The following is an 18,539-nucleotide window of genomic DNA, read 5'->3' as shown; positions in this document are numbered from 1 at the left end:
ACCCAAGAACTCTACCAACACAGGAACCCTAAGTTTTTTATCATTAGAGACAGTGAAATCTCTCGACCATCTTTGAAAAACAAGTAGGGAAGAACGCATCGACCAATGACCATTATTAAAAACTGTCTACTTGCAACGGGTTAGCAAACTGAAATAAAAATAAAAAATAAAAACCTTTGGTAAAGTTTTGCACAGAGTCAAGGCAGACTTTGTGAGGAGTCCAGCTCTTGTTAACCCATTCTTGGAGCATAGCTTCAGGAGGAGTCATACTCACAAAATACCCTATTAAAGTATGTTGTTCTAACCAATCACAAGTAGCATCAAATTTTTGCAAAGGAAGGATAATATCAAGATTACCTCGTGAAAAACCTTCGGGACAAACTTGCGAGGACATTTGTTCAATGGAGGCGCCATGGCTTTCCGAAGCAGCAACGTGAATACCAGTATCAACAACTGGGTCACCACTGACTGGAGCCATTATAAACTTGCCTAAAAACTCTCACAGTAATGTGGTTTGACAAGTGGAGGACATAGAAGGAAAGTGTCATATGCAAGGAAACTCAAAGATCACATGAATTTTCACCAAAGAGGCTCATTCAAATTTGATTCTATTTGTTTAGATGAAATTGCAAATTTTGGCATCTAATATTTTCAAATTGGAATTCAATTGAATTGTGTGAGCACTTTTTACTTCATACAAATTCTTCTATTGACAAAACCCATAAGAATTATTATAGGTGGACAAAAATCTATTGGTTTCTCAACTAAGCAGATGCAAATCATTGAGTTGAAAAGGATAATATCATTCAAAAAAATATTGGAGCTGATTGATTGCAATAATTCATGTCGATTTTTTTGGTGCTTTTTGTGTGGTTTGTTGCTCAAAATTATGTGTTCTTTGGATTGTTAAAAGTTTTTATAATCAATAGTTTTATGTTATGCGAGTTCTATAATTCAATTTTCAGATTTCTGATAATTTTTACACGATTTGGTATCAAACTTGATAAAATATTTTACACAAGTCAAAATGTAATACTTTTATTAAAATTTAACTATGTAGTTTTTGAGTCAAAACACAAGTGACCCATGTTTTATGAGTACTGGTTCATAAGAACTCGTCTCCCATGAGAATGAATGGGACACTTGGCACTTGTTGCATCTAAGTGATTCTCATAAAAGGTGAAGTGTCAAGTTTTGCCAAGAGGTCACCCAACCCAATACTAGTCCAGTTGAAGCACAGTTAACCACAAAACTTCGTCCAAGTTAAGCTCACTTTTCTTATAACCTCATTTGAAAAACCTTCAACACGTGTTGTGCCTTATAAACTATTCATTCTATTAGTGTAAATAATAATTATTTACACTTTACTTAAGTTTACTTGGGATAAATACATTATTTTATTATTTATTAGGTTAGACACCTACGAGTTTGCGTACTCATTTGAGTTGTCATGTTGACAACACTGAAGTTTGCATAATCAATTGACTTGTCATGTTGACAACATAATTATTCACACTTTTAATTAAGCACATGGTGTCTGCAACATAAATTTACGTGACACACCTTTGTAGGTTTATCCTCTCATCATCACACTACCTTTTGTGCTTAATGGAGGATAACCCACTCCTGGTAGACAAGTGCTTAGTTGTGGAGCTTATCAGATTGCTAACTCCTAGACATGCTAGATGTATCATAGAGGCCTTTATATACAGGCACCTATAGTGTACTACATCAATCAATTACAATGAATTGAATATCATATTGTTATTTTGATCATACTCTATTAGTCTATTTTGTGCTAATTATTGTGCTTCTTGGTCTTGGGTGAATTTTTCCCTAAGGAAAATTCTTACATGGTATCAAAGTTATACCAAATTCTTACATGGTATCAGAGCCATAGAGGCGTCATTACATAATCATTGGAGACCATTCTTGCTTCACCTCTCTGAGGACACCTCGATTCAGATTCAGAGTATCCGCAGCTATTGGGGGCGTCTAAAGCCAAAGCGGACCTCACCATTGCATCCAGGGTGTCAATTCGATAAAAATTGACTATAAATTCACCTATATTGGGTCATAGTCAAAATTGGGGCCAATTTTTTTTTGCAAACCAACACTCAAAGGCCCGATTTGCAAAATTGGTATGATCATTTCAGATCTCTAGATTTAATTTTCATATCTGCTTATTTTATTATTTCAATCTCTGCAATTTCTTTGCATTATTTTTCGGATTTGTATATTTTTCTGGAAAAAATTTGACCATCAGGCCAATAGGAGAGATTTTTTGTAGGTGAAGATTGGAACTTGCTGGTGCTAATCAAATATTGGCATCCTATTCAAAAGGTCAACAAACTGCCAAATTGACTATTATTTCATCAAGATCGAACATCTAAGGTGAAATCTAGAGTCAATTGATTTTTGGAAATGCAGCGACGGCGATTCAGAAAAAATAATTACAAAGGTGATTTTCAAACAAAGATATCTCCCTCATACGGACTCGTTTTTTTCGAGCATTTTTTTTGTTTTGGGGTAGAATTTCATGTTCTACACATTGGTGCAAGATGTTTAAGATCTCTGTTCCTGAATTTTTCTACAAGTCGCAAATCCCCTTTTTTGCAACCTCAAATGCTTGGTATAGGTTCATCTGGACACAAACAAGTTCCGTTTTTTTTTTAAAGTGCGTAATTTTTTATCTACTTTCCAAATCTACAATCAAATTATAGGCTTGTGTGACAAAAATATCACTTTCAAAAATATGTTCTTTCTTTGCATTGTATTGCTTCAAATTTGTTGTATTTCTAAGCTACATTGTAAAGTTCCAGATTTGAGCTATCCAAGGAGGTTGTAAACTGAAAATCAGAAGTCCACTAAGGTCAAAATTGACAAAAGGGCCCATTGTAAATGCACTACCTATAAAGTGCCAAATCATGCATTTGGGGGGGGGTGTTGATTGATTATTTATGTATTTTGGGAAGTGCATACATTCATTGATCTCATGGAGGAGTTTTGTTCCCCATGTCAAGGTGGTCTTAGGCGAAGGTTGACAAAGAGGAACTATCAGAAATGGAGTGCTACACTCATTGATCATCTGAGAAGAGAGCATAAGGAAGTATTTCCTTATTTATATTCCAACGAACCGATCTCTTCCATTGATCAAATAACTGATCTACCACCTGTTAACAGACTTTTGAATATCATTTATTTCAATATCAATTCTAATTTCTATAAAGTCATTGACAAGTCTGGAATCCTTATGACATTTGGATGTGTCTTTAGGAAGAATATGGCGATCCACGAGTCCCTCCATTTCCAAAGAACATTCTATCTTTTGTCGCTTCAGTAATGGTTCCTCCAACTCCAGATGAGATCCTACCTCCTGATGCTCTTGTTGCTTCTACTAATCAAGTTCCAGCCACAGATGCTCTTGATTTAGTGCAACAAGATATTCCATGTCTTCTTACTTTAGCTTCATGGGATGACATCCTTCCAGACATTGTTGGGTTGTTCGTGGAGTCTCACATTGAAGATGTGGGAGACATCATCGATGACATCAATCTTCTCTTTGTTGAGGAGACTTCTTCACTCGTTGCGAGGGCACACTCTAACCCTCAACCACTTGATCGTTCTGACATGATTGTGGCTTCTTTACAGCAGATGGAGGAGGACTCGTTCACTTATGAGGAGACATCTCTGTCTGTGGCAATTGCATTCCAGTTTTCGCAGACATCCTATTTTTTGAGGATTCTTCCTATCAGTTCGGGAGTGTTCTATGGCACCATTCCTTCCAACAAGGAGGAATATCATTCAGCTTTCATGGTGCAACTTCTTCAGTCATCAAGCAGTTTCAATCATGGGTGTACATACATCATTGAGGGGAGGCGACATTGCTTCTCTTCCTAGATCTTCCTATCAGGATGCTTCATCGTCTTTGAAGTTTGATTCAGCATCATACATGGACATGTTTCCTTGGTTGCGACCTTCTTGTGGGCATTCACCAAATTAGTTCGTGGCATCTACATTCATCAAGCATTTGAGCAAACTTCAAAGGCAGCATCCATCACATACTACATCTGGATCCCTCTTCCATCTTCCTATCCACAGTGGGAAGCATATTTGCACCTATACTTGGTGTATCTTCTTCCTAAAGGGAGAAATGTTATTTGTCAACATTGGATTTTCTTCTGTCTTCAAGCACTCATCATTACAAGATCCTTCACTAAAAGGGAGATTTCATCAAGGGATTCTCTATTGTATATGCAAGATGTATGTCATATTTTTGGGGGAGGGTTTTTCCCATGAGGTTTTCCCTCTGTCTCTGTTTGCAGAGAGATTGGATTGTGTGTTCAGCATTGCTTTTGTACTTGGGTACCTAACATGGTCTAGTAGCCAAGACCCATTATGCATTTCATCATAGCTTTTGTGAACTTAAGTGCATTCCCCTAAGTTGCACTTAAGAGGGGGTGTTAATGTAAATAATAATTATTTACACTTTACTTAAGTTTACTTAGGATAAATGCATTATTTTATTATTTATTAGGTTAGACACCTAGGAGTTTGCATACTCACTTGAGTTGTCATGTTGACAACACGGTTGTTCGCACTCTTAATTAAGCAAATAGTGTCTACAACATAAATTTACATGACATGCATTTGTAAGCTTATCCTCTCATCATCGCACTAACTCCTATGCTTAATGAAAAATAACCCACTCCTGGTGAACAAGTGCTTAGTTGTGGAGCTTATCATATTGCTAACTCCTAAACATTCTAGATGTATCATAGAGGCCTTTATATACAAGCACCTCTAGTGTACTACATCAATCAATTACAATGATTTGAATATCATATTGTTATTCTGATCAAACTCTGTTGGTCTATTTTGTGCTAGTTATTGTGCTTCTTGGTCTTGGGTGAATTTTGCCCTAAGGCAAATTCTTACATGGTATCAGAGCTATACAAAATTCTTACACATTGTAAAGACCCTTGAACTCGTCAAATGTTAATTAAAAGATATTTTCTATACAAGTCAAATTGATTTAAATGTGTAGTTTTTGAGTCATGCTCATTGACCCATGTTTCATGAGTAGTGATTCATGAGAACCCATATCTCATGAGTAGTGGTTCGCAAGAACCCATCTCTCATTAGAATGAATGGAACACTCAACACTCATTTGCATCTATATGATGCTTACACAAATGAAGTACTAGACTTTCTAAGAGGCTACCAACAAAGTTTCCTTTATGGTTAAGCTCACTTTGTTCACAACCTCATTTGCAAAACCTTCAACAAGTGTTGTACGTTATGAAAACATCATTATAATGTCCTTTAAGCTCATCAACTAGATAAGTAGAAGATAGTTTTCACAACAAATCAAATTGTTATATTACTAGCACAATTTAGAAGTGTAATATCTAAGTCAAACTCATTGAGCCATTAATCCTGAGTAGTGGTTTATAAGAACCCATCTCTCATAAGAATGAATAGAACACTTAGCACTCATGAGGGCACCCAACCTAGCAATACTCTAGCTCAAATGCACCTAACCATGGAGTATCCTCCAAGATTACACCCACTTTGCTCGCAAACCCATTTGCAAAACCTTCAACAAGTGTTGTGTCTTCCCATTCATTATAAGCCCCTTAAGTTCATCAATTCATAAATAGAAGACATCTTTCACAAGTCAATTGTAATATTGCTACATGATTCAACTGTGTAGCTTTTGAGTCACTCATTGACCTGTTTTTCATGAGTAGTGGTACACAATAACTCACCTCTCATGAATGTGAATGGAACACTTAGTACTCATTACATCTAAGTGGTGCTCACAAAGGTGATGCCCCAAGACTTCTTGGGAGGTAACCCATCCTAGTACTACTCAGCTCAACTGTGCTTAACTATGGAGTTCCCTTGAAGGTTAAGCCCACCTTGCTTGAAACCCCATTTGCAAAACCTTCGACTAGTGTTGTGTCATATGAACCATTCATTATAAAGCCCCTTAAGCTCATCAATTGATAAATATAAGATATTTTCCACAAGAAATCAAATTGTAATATTGCTATCAAAATTCAACTATATAACTATGTAAAATCATATTATGCAAATATGATATCATCTAAAAGAGGTGCTCCCACCAAGATAACTAAACATATTTCCAAAATATCATTTTGTTTCTATTGCATCTTATTATTTTGTTTTGATTAAGTAAAAACAAGTTTTGAAAGGACCTAAAACCTTTTAGGAATGACAAGAAAGATATAACAAAGAGGATCTTAAAACAACTGTCGAAAACCACCTGACAAACAAACTAGTGGGACACACCAAAGTTCCCAACAAGAGGGCAAATAGCCCAAGAAACCATGGACCATCAAGATTTACATTTTGGTCTAGTATTTTGAGAATGTAAAGACATATCAAATGAAGGTTTGAAGGATTTGTCTTTTTTTCCTTTAACTGATGTCCAACCATCCTCCACCTTCCCAGCAGATTTCTGCCAATCCCCACTAACCCCCAAAACCTCTGCAGCAAGAGAAGCACCAACAACAGTGTTCTGGAAAGAGTAGTCAGCAAAAAAAGGGATAGCATCAACATTCTGACTCAAAGCCGCCAAAAGGACAATAATCAAATCAACAAAAACAACAGCAGGCAACGAGTCAGAAACAACATTCTAATTCAAATCCATCGTAGGGACAACATTCGAATCATCAAAAACATCAACAGAATCCTCAACCAAAGTGAGATCAGTATGAGAAAAGCTATCTGACCCATTCATATCTGTGGATGCTTTCTAAACCATATAGTGATCATCTGAAACCTCCAACCACCAAGAAGGTGATTTCTTCGATCTAACTTTGTCAGAGGAGCATCATGCAGCGAGATGGCCGATCTTATGACATTTCCTACATCTGAAAGGAATACCCTCATAATCAAGAAGCTGAATCTAAGAACCATTTGGAGAAGCCAACTTCAACAATGTTGGAAGCCCCTTGGAGACATCCATCTCTACAAGGATGCGAACCATTTGAAGAAGCCAACTTCAACAATGTTGAAAGCCCCTTGGAGAGATCCATCTCCACAAGAATATGAGCATAATTGTCCTATGGTATCCCCCACAGCGTCCAAGATTGAATCTTGCCAAAAGTGAAGGAGAAGATTCGACAACCACACCCAAATAAGCATCTTATTAAAGGTTTCGATAGTTAGATTAAATGCCGGATACCAAGGTTTGGCCATCAAAGGAAACCTTTCCTCCCAAGAGAAACCACAACACAGGATGGCATTTCTATTATCAGCATTAGCAAATTTCACAATAAAAAAGACCCTTTGCCACAAGGTAAATCCGCACTACATTCAAAATGATTGGTTCCCAATATTTGAAAATCCAAGCATGCAAATCTGAAAGAGAGGGCCAAAAAACCCTAAAACAAAAAATAACAGTCCTAGAAGAGTAATCCACCACATATGTAATGTTCTCATCAACAATATCTTGTTCAAGATGAAGCACAAGCAGTTTACTTAAAGAAACAGGCTCAGTTGATCGACTAACAGAAGGCACAGCCGAACGGAGCCTCTTCCTTGCAGAAGCAATAATATCTGACTCATAAGCAGCCACATCCGCATACGAGAGAGCAGATCAAACAGAAGAAGCATGAACAGCTGGAGCAACGGGTGCAGGACCAACAACCCGAGCCGCAGCAGCACCGAAGGCAGAAGCTTGAGCGGCGATGGCAGAAGCAGCTAGGCCGTGAGCAGCAGTCTGAGCGGGACCCTGAGCCGTCGCAGAAGCCAGAGCAGCAGTTACAGAAGCCTAAGCGAGAGTCTTCACGGGAGGAGCGGGAGTCTTCATTTCGAATTTTTTTCAACCACGTCTTGTTTTGTTATATAATACTTTGTAGGTGATATCTTCACAAATTTGCATCCTCACATTCTGCAGCTATATGCGGTCAGACTAACCATTCAATATATATTATTCGAAAAGGGATCCTAATTTTATGTTGTCATTCTATATGCTCTCCTAAAATCATATGCAAACACACACTTTCCACATTGATGAAAAATGAAATCTTATGCCCGTGTGCTTTCATTCTATAGCCGTGTACAGTCACCCCCACATATTCTGCAAAAGCATGTAACTTTTGTCCTATGAACAATTATGCTTTTCTATAGTTGTATACAGTCACCCTCGCACATTCCGCGAAATCATGTAATTTTTATCCTGTGAACAGTTATCGGTATGAAATCAACAATAAGGTAATTTGAGGAAAGTCTCGTAGCAATTTGCTTTCTCGTTGTTGGGTCAAGGACCGGCTAATCACTGCATTTCTCTCTATGGTCCCTCGAGGAGTTCGGGTATGTATGAAAATACAGCAGACATGACAATGGAAGTAAAGGTGACAAAAATCAGGAAAAGAAACAAATTGTGATTCTAGGTGTGTTTCGCCATCATGATTTTCATTCTCATAAATATGTCGCTTTTGAACAATGTCACGTAAAAGCCATTACGGCAGTGAACACAAAATTCTCACATTCGTTCCAATTTCTAAGTTATACCACACATATATAAACACCAACAGTTGCCTACACATTCATAAAACCATTCTAGTTGAAACCCGAAAGCATGATATCATGCGAAAAGGAGCAGATGTAATGGGAAACTGTTTCCTATGTACACTTTAAATATAGCCAAACAAATGATTTGCTGTAATAGAACCTTTCTGAAATTTCAAATCAAGACTCGGAATCAGCAATCAAGTTCTTTGCAGCACTCCTGAAGTTGCTGTATCTTCGATGTCAGAAACGATGCTACTACGAACAATGTTGAATTGGACATAAACACACGTCAACAACTTGCCATCAGTATCTGTCAGCTTTACCCTGAGCCTATACGAACCCTGTACAGTGCCAAAAAAAAAATTGGATATATAAGTAATTCAAGTGGACTGATCTTAAAAGATGTAACCCCGACAAATTTCTTATAAGCAGGCTATGAAAGATAGAACCTTCATGATTTAGCTATGATGCTCATGATGCTCGGTAAAAACGTTATAAAGAAATTATTTTCAAATGTAAGTAGAAGAAAAACTGCTGCTGATTACATAGAATAAGCAAGTGATCAGTCAATGAACTAAAGCGGCAACCAAACAAATGTTCCAAGTACAAGCGAGAAATGAAACGGCTATTGGAAAGATGGTCAAGAAACAATACAGCCTACCTGAAAAACCTAATTAAACATCGCTATCGAGAGATATATTGCATTGTTCAAATAGTAGATGCAGAAACCTCAAGTAAATCTCTTAAATTTATTCTTTGTCAACAAGCAGATGTACAAAGTATCTTACGAAGATGTATGGCGTCACGAGAGTATGGAGACTTGGCTTTTCACTTTCACTTTCACTTGTGCCCTGTACAAATCATTTGCTCCTCAATCCAGCTTCAAGTAAATGAATCAGTACCCCTAGTCCTTTAAGTAAGGTGTATTCATGGCTTTTGGACTGATACTTATTTCTATCCGTTAGTTTCTGTGTGTTTTCGCGTGCTCTATTAGCTCTTAATATTTTCTGGGACCACGGGTGGTTGTTCCAATTATTTGAATTCCTTGGAGCGTCAAATCTAAGAGTTGCGGGTAAAATCCTACCAGATACTAAACAAATAAGTTGGTGAAAAATACAAACCCGTTGATTAGTAGAGATATCCATCATTTACATAGAAAAACCTTCAAGACAACGTATAGATGCCATCCTACTAAGTTAATCAGTGGATGTAATCTAAGGGGGTTAATGTGGCCAAAAAGGGGGCAGAAAATCATTGGAACAATAGGAGAGTGAACGTTTTCTGCATACCAAAATATAGCTCAATCAAAAATCATACAACTCAATTATTAGCAGCAGTCTTCGTCTGTTTTCTAGCCATTTTGGGAGGTCAGAAAGACGAATTACAAAACTGACTTTTGCCAAGTGCCTTGGTACCATGTTGGGAAACCCCATATCCATTTTCAAAGCATATGATGCAAGAGATATTGATGATGCTCACTGTTAGCAAGTCGAGAACTCATCAGAGTTCCCAAAGTAGGGAACGGTTCTGACATGTCCACCTGTGCATCAATGCTCAGGTATGTGCTGTCATTTGAGTATTGAACCCCCAATGAAGGATCTCTTAGAAACTAGTGCTCAACAAGTTGTCAATCACCATTCCTCGGCATCCTTCCATTTCCAGTTATCGTTAAAAATCATCCTATCCATTTCAGATCAGTTGTGATAAAGCTTGTACATAGTTTTTATTTCAAGATCACGAGTTTAGCTACCCAGTTCATATGGTTTGTTCAATTAGAAAGTATTAATTATATTTGTCTGCCCACCATTGCAGTTGCATTCACACAAAGCATGTACCATTGAAATTTTACTATGTTACCAGGTTCTTGGGATATGGGTGCCATTGCAGGACAAATGGGTTCACAGGGCATTGCTGTGCTGCCCAAAAGTTCACATACAGTCAAAACATACTACATTCAACTTATCAAAGCAAAGTTGTGAAAAGCACTAGCCAGGGCATACTAATTCAGTATTTCATTCTACGATCTAATTGTATATGAAGGCCTGGACAGAGGCTTACACAAGCTTATCACAACCGCTATTATTCTTTTTAATTGTATATTCCAAATTTCATTAAATTCATTTGTTTTGAATAATCTAATTTATTTTAAAAATTAAAGTATTTATTTATATTTAAATCAACTTACTACGTACAATTATTTCTATTTTTTTTACAGAATTAGAAATTATTTATTTACTTTTAGAGTGTGCATATACAATAGAAATTTTAATAGAAATTAACAGTGGAGATTAAAAGAGCAATCACCAAACATAACCTTCGGTTTCATCCATACAATTTAATATTGAAAAACATAGAATTCTAATTTGAAAATTATTTTGCTTAACATATATAGACACTCTGTGTGAGGAGCACCAGATGAAATATATTATAAAGGATTACCATCAAAAGAAACTCGACCTTCAAACATTTTCCACACCGTTCCATGCTGAAAACAAGATAAAATTAAAAAACTCTTACCTTAAATTTATTAGTACGTTATTTTATTTTCGTCTTCCCAATTCCGATTGGTGTTTTTTAAGCCAGCGTGTTTACCGACTCCTATTTCTCTGCAATGAATCTCCCCCTTTCATCTTACCTTTAAAACTATCAATGATCTCATTTTTTCTTCAGACAAAGAAGAAACATTGGCAGAGACCAGAAGAGGAAGCCAACGTTTGAGGGCTAGCTAACCATAGGGATCGGTCGTTAATATAATATTTGGTTGAATAATAAATGTAATTCCATGGTAGTACGGTCTCAAAATATGATTTAAGGGAGCCCACTTAGCATATAATTACACCCAAGAAAACTACTGAACAATTTGTGAGTGGCATACCTACATGATACGCTCACAAATAGAGATTTCACTTTTCCATCACACATTCAATCCCATAATCTTGCGTCAAGCTGGTTAGAACAGACTTTTTCTTTTTATTGACCAAAGCTGGCTATGGAAAGAACTGCATTATTTATCACTGACCTCTCCCTTCACAATATCTTTGTACAATCTGATAGCTTTGTACACCGGGGCAATAACGGTGGATAAAGGGTTAGGAGGCCAGAAGAGGTCGCTGGAGAATTCAACCAAATTCTGTTGGAATGTGTAATTTCTCCCTCAAATGAAATGATTCTATAATTTCTATAAGTGCCTGTATTTGTGAAAAGAGGAAATTGTTGTCAGCCAATTGCTGACAAAATGCTTGTCGAAATTCAAGGCCGCAGCCTTGGAAGACACTATTCATGCATTAACACATATGAACATTATTGAAAATAGCATTTTCGCATCAGGTAAAAGAGTAGGAAAGATGCCAATTCAGATTTCATTGAAGAAAAGGAATGCAATGTGTATGTTTAAGGATATCATGTTACCTTCTTTGATAGAGGAAGCTGATCAAAATTGTATCATTGGAGGGAGAAAGACCATTATTTTCTGTAATAAGCAGAAATGTGTATGGCATTCATTGATATTAGTTTTGACTAAGGCATATTGGTATCAGAGCCAAGTTGTGAAGTACAATAAAATAAAAATTAAAAAAGGATTTTACATTTCATTTGAGGAGGAAATTACACATTCCAACAAATCCTACTTGTCTATATAGACATACACTTGTTGCCTGTTCATCGGTTGCAAGTCGAAGCCATTAGGAGCACATTTTTATTAATTATAATAACTAGAAAAATTTTCACAATTATATTCTTGATTGCTAGAAGTTATTATACCCTAATCATATCACAATATTTGCATATAAATGTAATTTAGCGGTATTGATTGCAAGGGTATTTACTTATATGATTCCAGGCTAGGAAAGTGAAATTAGTGCTACTTAAAATATTGTCAATATAATGACAGCATGGACCTAACCAGTGCACCAATAATCTTAAGCTACCACATGCCTGTGGGAGCAACTCACATCATTTGCTTAAAGATAACTTGCTTTCACTTTCGCGCCACCTAGCTCCCAAAAGACAAATGACATAGACAAATAGTAGAATGGGAGCCAGATTCTGGACACCATTTAAAGGGGGGCCCTCCTTGCTAAACCGCATTGCTCAGATATTGTGGAGAGAGGGAATGAATATTTTATGTAGGTCACTCTTATTCGAGTAATCTCTCATTTACTTGTGAAAAACACTAATGCAATTTCGATGTCTTGATTCTATATCAAGAAGCACAAGCATCAATTATGTTTATTTAAAAAGACAGTCACAATCTCCATACAAGAAGCTATCAGAAGACTAAAATATCATATAAACATATATTAGAATCATTTTTAATGGTAGCTTTAAATGTATATATATCCTTGCAAATGGTCTGAATAATTTATACTTCCACTACCAAATTAGAAAACAAAAATGTTATTTACCTTTTAAAAAAACATTTTCCATTAAACTAGAGGAAGAGAAAAAGGGAGGTCTAGGGAAAGAAAGAGAGATTGAAGGGCAAGAGAGGAGAGATTGAGAGAGCGTAGGAGAGAATGAGAGGGGGAAGAGAGGTAAAAAGATATAGAAGTGGACAAAGATAGAATGAGAAAGAGAAAGAGGGACATATTCAAAGAAAAAGAAAATATACTTGCACGCATGAGAGGAGGGAGAAACAGAGAGAGAACGGAATAGAGAAGTGAGGAGAGATTGAGTGGACAAAATAGTACAATGGCACATAAAATCATCTGCAAAAAAAAGTCTATTTTCTGATAGTCACAGAGTTGAAAGAAACTCCAGCTATAACCAGGAAGGTAAGTTTTCAGTGCTAGTGCCGGTGAAGCTTAAAATAGCTAAACATCTGATAAACTGACAAATCATTGCACAATTATGCAGAAGGAATATGCCATAGCTTGCAGTAAACAGGTTCCAGTTTGAGGGCTAATTGCAAGGATCAAAGATATAAAAATTCACTAAATGGAAGTAAAGCTGTAATCAGATTTATAACTACCATCTCACCCCAAAATAAACTGGAAGCATACCTCACTATTGTATCTTTGTAAATTGCAGCATGAGCTTATGGAAAATCCATCCTTCTTCTCCATTACAATGAAGCCCATTACCATGAAGTTGATTCTACTATTTTGATGTTAAAATTAAAAAGGCAGCTACAGAGAAAATTTATAATTTTGAAGTGTTCTTCCAAACATCATGTATAGGCAAAGATCAATTACCTGGACATTCTAATAAAGATTTTTTCTTGCCCCATAAGGTTGAATTTATTAATCATTTGGACCTACATCCAGTAAATTTGAGAGAAAAAGAAATGCGATGCACAATCCTCCATTATATTATGCTGCTACATTATCAAGAGAAAACATTCACTCATGAAGAAAGCTATGCCTCGTATAATTGCTTATGCACATACTGAAATTGCAGACTCAAGTTTGGAGTCTAATAGGCTGGAATTTAAAGTCTCTAAAAAGAAATAGATTAAAATATGTCAATCCTACAATGGAACAGGGGATAAAGGTAAGTGTGGGCATGACTTACTGCATCTTTGAAACCCAAGGGTGGTCCACTTACTAATGTAATTATAAATTTATAAGAATACTACTCGTGTAATTATAAATTTATAAGAATTACAATGAATTAAAAAACGATAAGTACCGTCTTCATGATTAAATTTTCCTCAAAATTAAAATGGCCTTGGTTCCTCTTGTTATACTCACAAAACCAATAGATATTTTATCTCACCTTTTAACCTTTTCTTTTGTATTTGTAAGTTAATCCAAACAATTTTCTCACACTAAAAACCTTTATCCTGAATTTTTTTTAACTAAAATTCCGTATTTAGTATTTACAGGTGGTTCATTCGGGAGGTGTTTTCAACTGGAGGATACACTGTACATGAGGAGTGGCTTCAACTTGGTGCTAAGAACTTACCCTCCACATAAAACAGAAAGACGAAGAATCTAATAATGAATTAACAAATAAAGATTACAAGGGAAGTCGTAATCATGATGGCCCTCAGTAATTAATCATTACCTTAGATCTTAATCCTGCCATTAACATACTCATAAACAAATGTTACCAATTACCTACAACCTTATGAAGCCAAGACTGACATGTAGCAAAAAACTCTAGAAGAAACTCCAACCAAAAATTCTAGCAATCCAAAAGTACAGGTTTCTCCAGCTGATCCTAACATGGAGACCTTTCTCTAGCATAAAACGATAAAGAGTAGAGATAAAACTCACAAATCGCAAGTAATATTAAATATATAAAGACTTCATATAAAATAAGGAGATTTAAGGCATGTCTGATCATCGGAAATTTAAAATTTATATAACTCACAGGTGGTGTAAATGCCGGCAAACTCTGGGAGTGTGAAATAACAAAACTTCCTGCCTTCACAGGGCATGTTGTCTTCGTGCAAAGATCGTGATTTTCTGAATGAATACGTACTCCATAGAAAAATACCTCGATAGTCAATTTTCCACCAGAAATGCCATCGTCTGCAGAACCAGGGCAAATATTAGATATTTGAAATTAGGAAGGCATCATAAAAGACTAATTAATACAAAATCATGTTTGCAAAATGCTTGACTAGTTATCTACTTCTAATGTAAAGTACCCAAGATGGAGGAATCAATGCAACATAAATCCGCGTTACACAACTCTCTTTAGGAATCAATAATAATATACCAAAGATGAAGAAGATTACTGAAACTACCAAAAGATTACAGAACATAGGGAACAGACCCCAATTAAAAAATCCAATTTGAAATGTAGCACAGGCGCTGCAATTGATGATATTTAAGCTTTGCCTAAAATCTTTATGGCAAGCAGAGAAAGACCTAAGACTACAATAAATAGAAAGCACATTACATGGGTGCTTAAGACCAAGATAAGATACAAATGACTACACACTGCATCCTATTAATATTTATTGAAAGTACGTACTATTGATATTGTTATCAGGATTTAACTGTGTTGTTTTTTTGAGTGAAATTTATTGATTCATGTTCATGAGTAGTGATTCACATGAATCCATTGTTCATGACAATAAATAGAACACTTACCACTCATTGGCTCTAGGTGATGCTCATAGAGATTAAGCACCAGAACTTCCAGAAAATCACCCATCCCAGTACTATTCAGAATACATTAAAGACATATTGCATTAACTCCATCAGACAATTTAATAAAAGTATTTAACTTAATGAAACAGAGAAAAACAATAATATATGTGCCATGCTTACTTGAAGCAACATTCACCATATTTAGACGTGTGTATTTTCAGTAAGGGGGATGAGCAGGGGAGATTGAAGTCGAGCGTGCCCATGAAATGAGTAACCTTTAGGTCAAGAGGGCAGGGCGATATGAGATGAAAGAGTTTACGTTGGGAGTGTGAAAGATATTTAAAATGATGGGTATGAGGATGAGGAGGGCATATTGGGTGGGGATATGAGACGGGGGACTTTAGGTTGGGATGTGAAATATCTATAAGTCAATGGATAAAAAGACGAGGGAATATTTGTTGATGATCTGAAATGAATGATTTTAGGTTGGGGACGTGAATGGTCTTTAAGTCAATGATGGGAAAATGAGAGGGCGATATTGAGTACGGCAATAAGATGAAAGATTTTAGGTTGGGAATGTGAAGGATCTTTAAGTCGATGGATAGGAGAATGAGGGAAGGTATTCAGTGTGGATATGAGGCAACGAATCTTTTACGTGCCTTGAAAAAGCTTCAGATCAATCTTTAATGATTTTCTGTTTATCATTTTTTAAATAAAATTTCACAATTCCATAAAAATCATTACGAACGATTCCACAGAATTGCGTGGGATATGTTTCCCCCAAATTTGAAAGAATGATAATAATTTGCAAGACAAACAAGTTTATCAGTCATTGGATGCACCAAAAGCTTTGTCAATTGGGAAGTCAAAAGATTAATTTGTCAGCAAAATTTTATGGCCTGTATTAATCCTTTGTGTGCGCTTCAAAATCTCACAGATAAAGAACACCTCTGAAAACAAAACAATCGGATATTCTGATTCGAATAAATAAGAGTTAAATCTACACTGTGAACAGTTCTCAAACGGTTGTTGATTTTTTGTGAAGGATTTAACCCAAATACATCATTAGGTTATCAACAAAAATACCTAAATAATAAAAAGATGACAAAGAACATTACAAAGAGGTGTTAAATCTTGTGTAGTTACCAGAAATTGCGGTGATATTAAAGGTTGCAGTTTCTCCTCTGACAACTGGATTTGGATCGATATCCACCGAATCAACCTTTACCAGATAGTCCTCCTGAGACCCTATGTGCAATTCAATTGAAATAGGTTAACAATCGTCTGCCAAAATTCGGTGCTGCCAATACACAAATAAATACCATGAACTTATTTCCTACCACAATAATCCGTCTTCACATCTGCGTATGTTGCAGGAATGAATGAAACGCTGGCCACAATTAGCAGAAAAACCCAACATTGCAATTTGCCCTCCATTCTACTGAATGCCTAAATTTCGTCCGAAGCACGCAATACCAAGAAATTTACGAGCTCTGCTAATATGTAGTATTATAATATAAAGTACAGTTAAAATGGGAATATATTTTTACAGATATTATCGATCATAAAGAAACTGAAAGATTGGACGCGTGGCGTTTCCGCAACGAATATACGAGATACCAGATTTAAAAACCCATTTGAATGCCGTTCTCAAACAAGAATTAGTTTTGTTTTTTAGTTGAATAATTGAAGAGAAAATAATACATTACTTAGTAGGTGGTAGAAGGTATACTTTGAAGTCAATGTGGGCTCAAATTTAAAGGATAAATTAAAAATAATAATAATAATAATGCAAAATTATTGTAGTATTCAGAGTAATGCTAAAGGAGAAGGATCATAGTCTAGATGATCTCATATATTGGCAAGGTTGAAGTAATGACTGGCATTTCTCTTTCAACTCTTTTTTTTGTTCTTGTTTGTTGCGAGCAAATAAGTAGTATAAATAGGAGAATTAGAACTTTGCCACCAATTGACCAACTAATAGTTCCTAGGTCATGAGTAGGAGGAGGTTGAAAGGGAGTGAGAGGGTTAAGTTCCCCTTCAAGTAGATTAGTGTCAGGCTCTTCTAGAAAGAGCCTAGGGAGCATGTGATTGGGAATCATGACCTCTCTAAGCTATCTATATATGTTTTCACATTGACATCCATGAAGAGGAGAATGAAGGCAAATGACTAGCAATCGGGCATTAGCCTAATGATCTAATAGCAGTTATAGATGCGCCACTTTAAATGTAACTTTGCTAAGGATAAATGCAAGAAGACGAATAATTTCCCTTGGAAGTTTTGGGTTTAGCCAAAACACTAAATTGTGGAAGATGAAATGGGATCTCAATTTAATGAAATTTGACCATTTTCATTATGGAGTCCTAAGACAAATTTTGGAACAAGATCCTATTTGTTGATGGGATCTCAAGCCAAAGACTACAATACAAGATCTTGAATACCACTAAATGGAATCCTCTATTAGTATTAAATGGGATCCAAAGTATCATTGTTTTAGAAAATGTGTAAAAAGGCCTTTTCTTCTCACTACTACTTTAACCTAGATTGGGATCCCCATCTCATATGCCCAAATTCAACCACAACAATCTTTCAAGTTGGTTAGTTTTCATTTTTTTGTTCCTTTTGTCAGTATTTGATTTTTGTATTTTTATAAATGAAAAAAAAAAAAAAGAGTTTTTCCATATATATATATATATGGCTTTTTTTTATGTTATACTTTCCAAAAAACATAGTCTTTATGTCATGCATATAAACCTATACTAGAAACAAAACAAAAAATATAGAGTAAAAATAAAAAAACAAACAAACTACATAGACTAGAAATAAACAATAAACAAACAGCTAGACTATAAACAAACAATCTAGACTAAAGACAAACAATAATCAAACAACCTAGACTAGAACAAGCAATAAACATAAATCCTTCATGCTCTAAGAAAGAATTACTT

General features: G+C 35.8%; 1 protein-coding gene across 1 annotated transcript; it reads right to left on the bottom strand.

Annotated features, from left to right (window-relative positions):
• Positions 1-8,429: 8,429 nt before the first annotated feature.
• Positions 8,430-17,161, bottom strand: LOC149552731 (uncharacterized). Its single transcript, XM_089788281.1, has 4 exons — positions 16,931-17,161; positions 16,737-16,838; positions 14,863-15,023; positions 8,430-8,888 (listed from the first exon to the last, which is right to left on the bottom strand). Exons 1-4 carry the CDS (start codon positions 17,025-17,027, stop codon positions 8,745-8,747), a joined length of 504 nt encoding a protein of 167 aa, XP_089644407.1. The 5' UTR covers positions 17,028-17,161; the 3' UTR covers positions 8,430-8,744.
• Positions 17,162-18,539: the final 1,378 nt, after the last annotated feature.

This window comes from Cupressus sempervirens, chromosome 6 (assembly GCF_028749045.1).
Source record: "Cupressus sempervirens isolate cs-2001-9-10 chromosome 6, ASM2874904v1, whole genome shotgun sequence".
In the NCBI taxonomy this organism is placed as follows: domain Eukaryota; kingdom Viridiplantae; phylum Streptophyta; class Pinopsida; order Cupressales; family Cupressaceae; genus Cupressus; species Cupressus sempervirens.
This window is presented reverse-complemented; position numbering and strand designations above follow the sequence as displayed.

Bases quoted from the DNA above. Each gene is read 5' to 3' on its own strand.
- LOC149552731 (XM_089788281.1), bottom strand. From the start codon at position 17,027: ATGGAGGGCAAATTGCAATGTTGGGTTTTTCTGCTAATTGTGGCCAGC. The intron at 16,839-16,930 runs GTAGGAAATAAG...AATTGCACATAG, and splicing joins TGTGAAGACGGATTATTGTG to GGTCTCAGGAGGACTATCTG. The intron at 15,024-16,736 runs GTAACTACACAA...CTGGTTCTGCAG, and splicing joins TAATATCACCGCAATTTCTG to ACGATGGCATTTCTGGTGGA.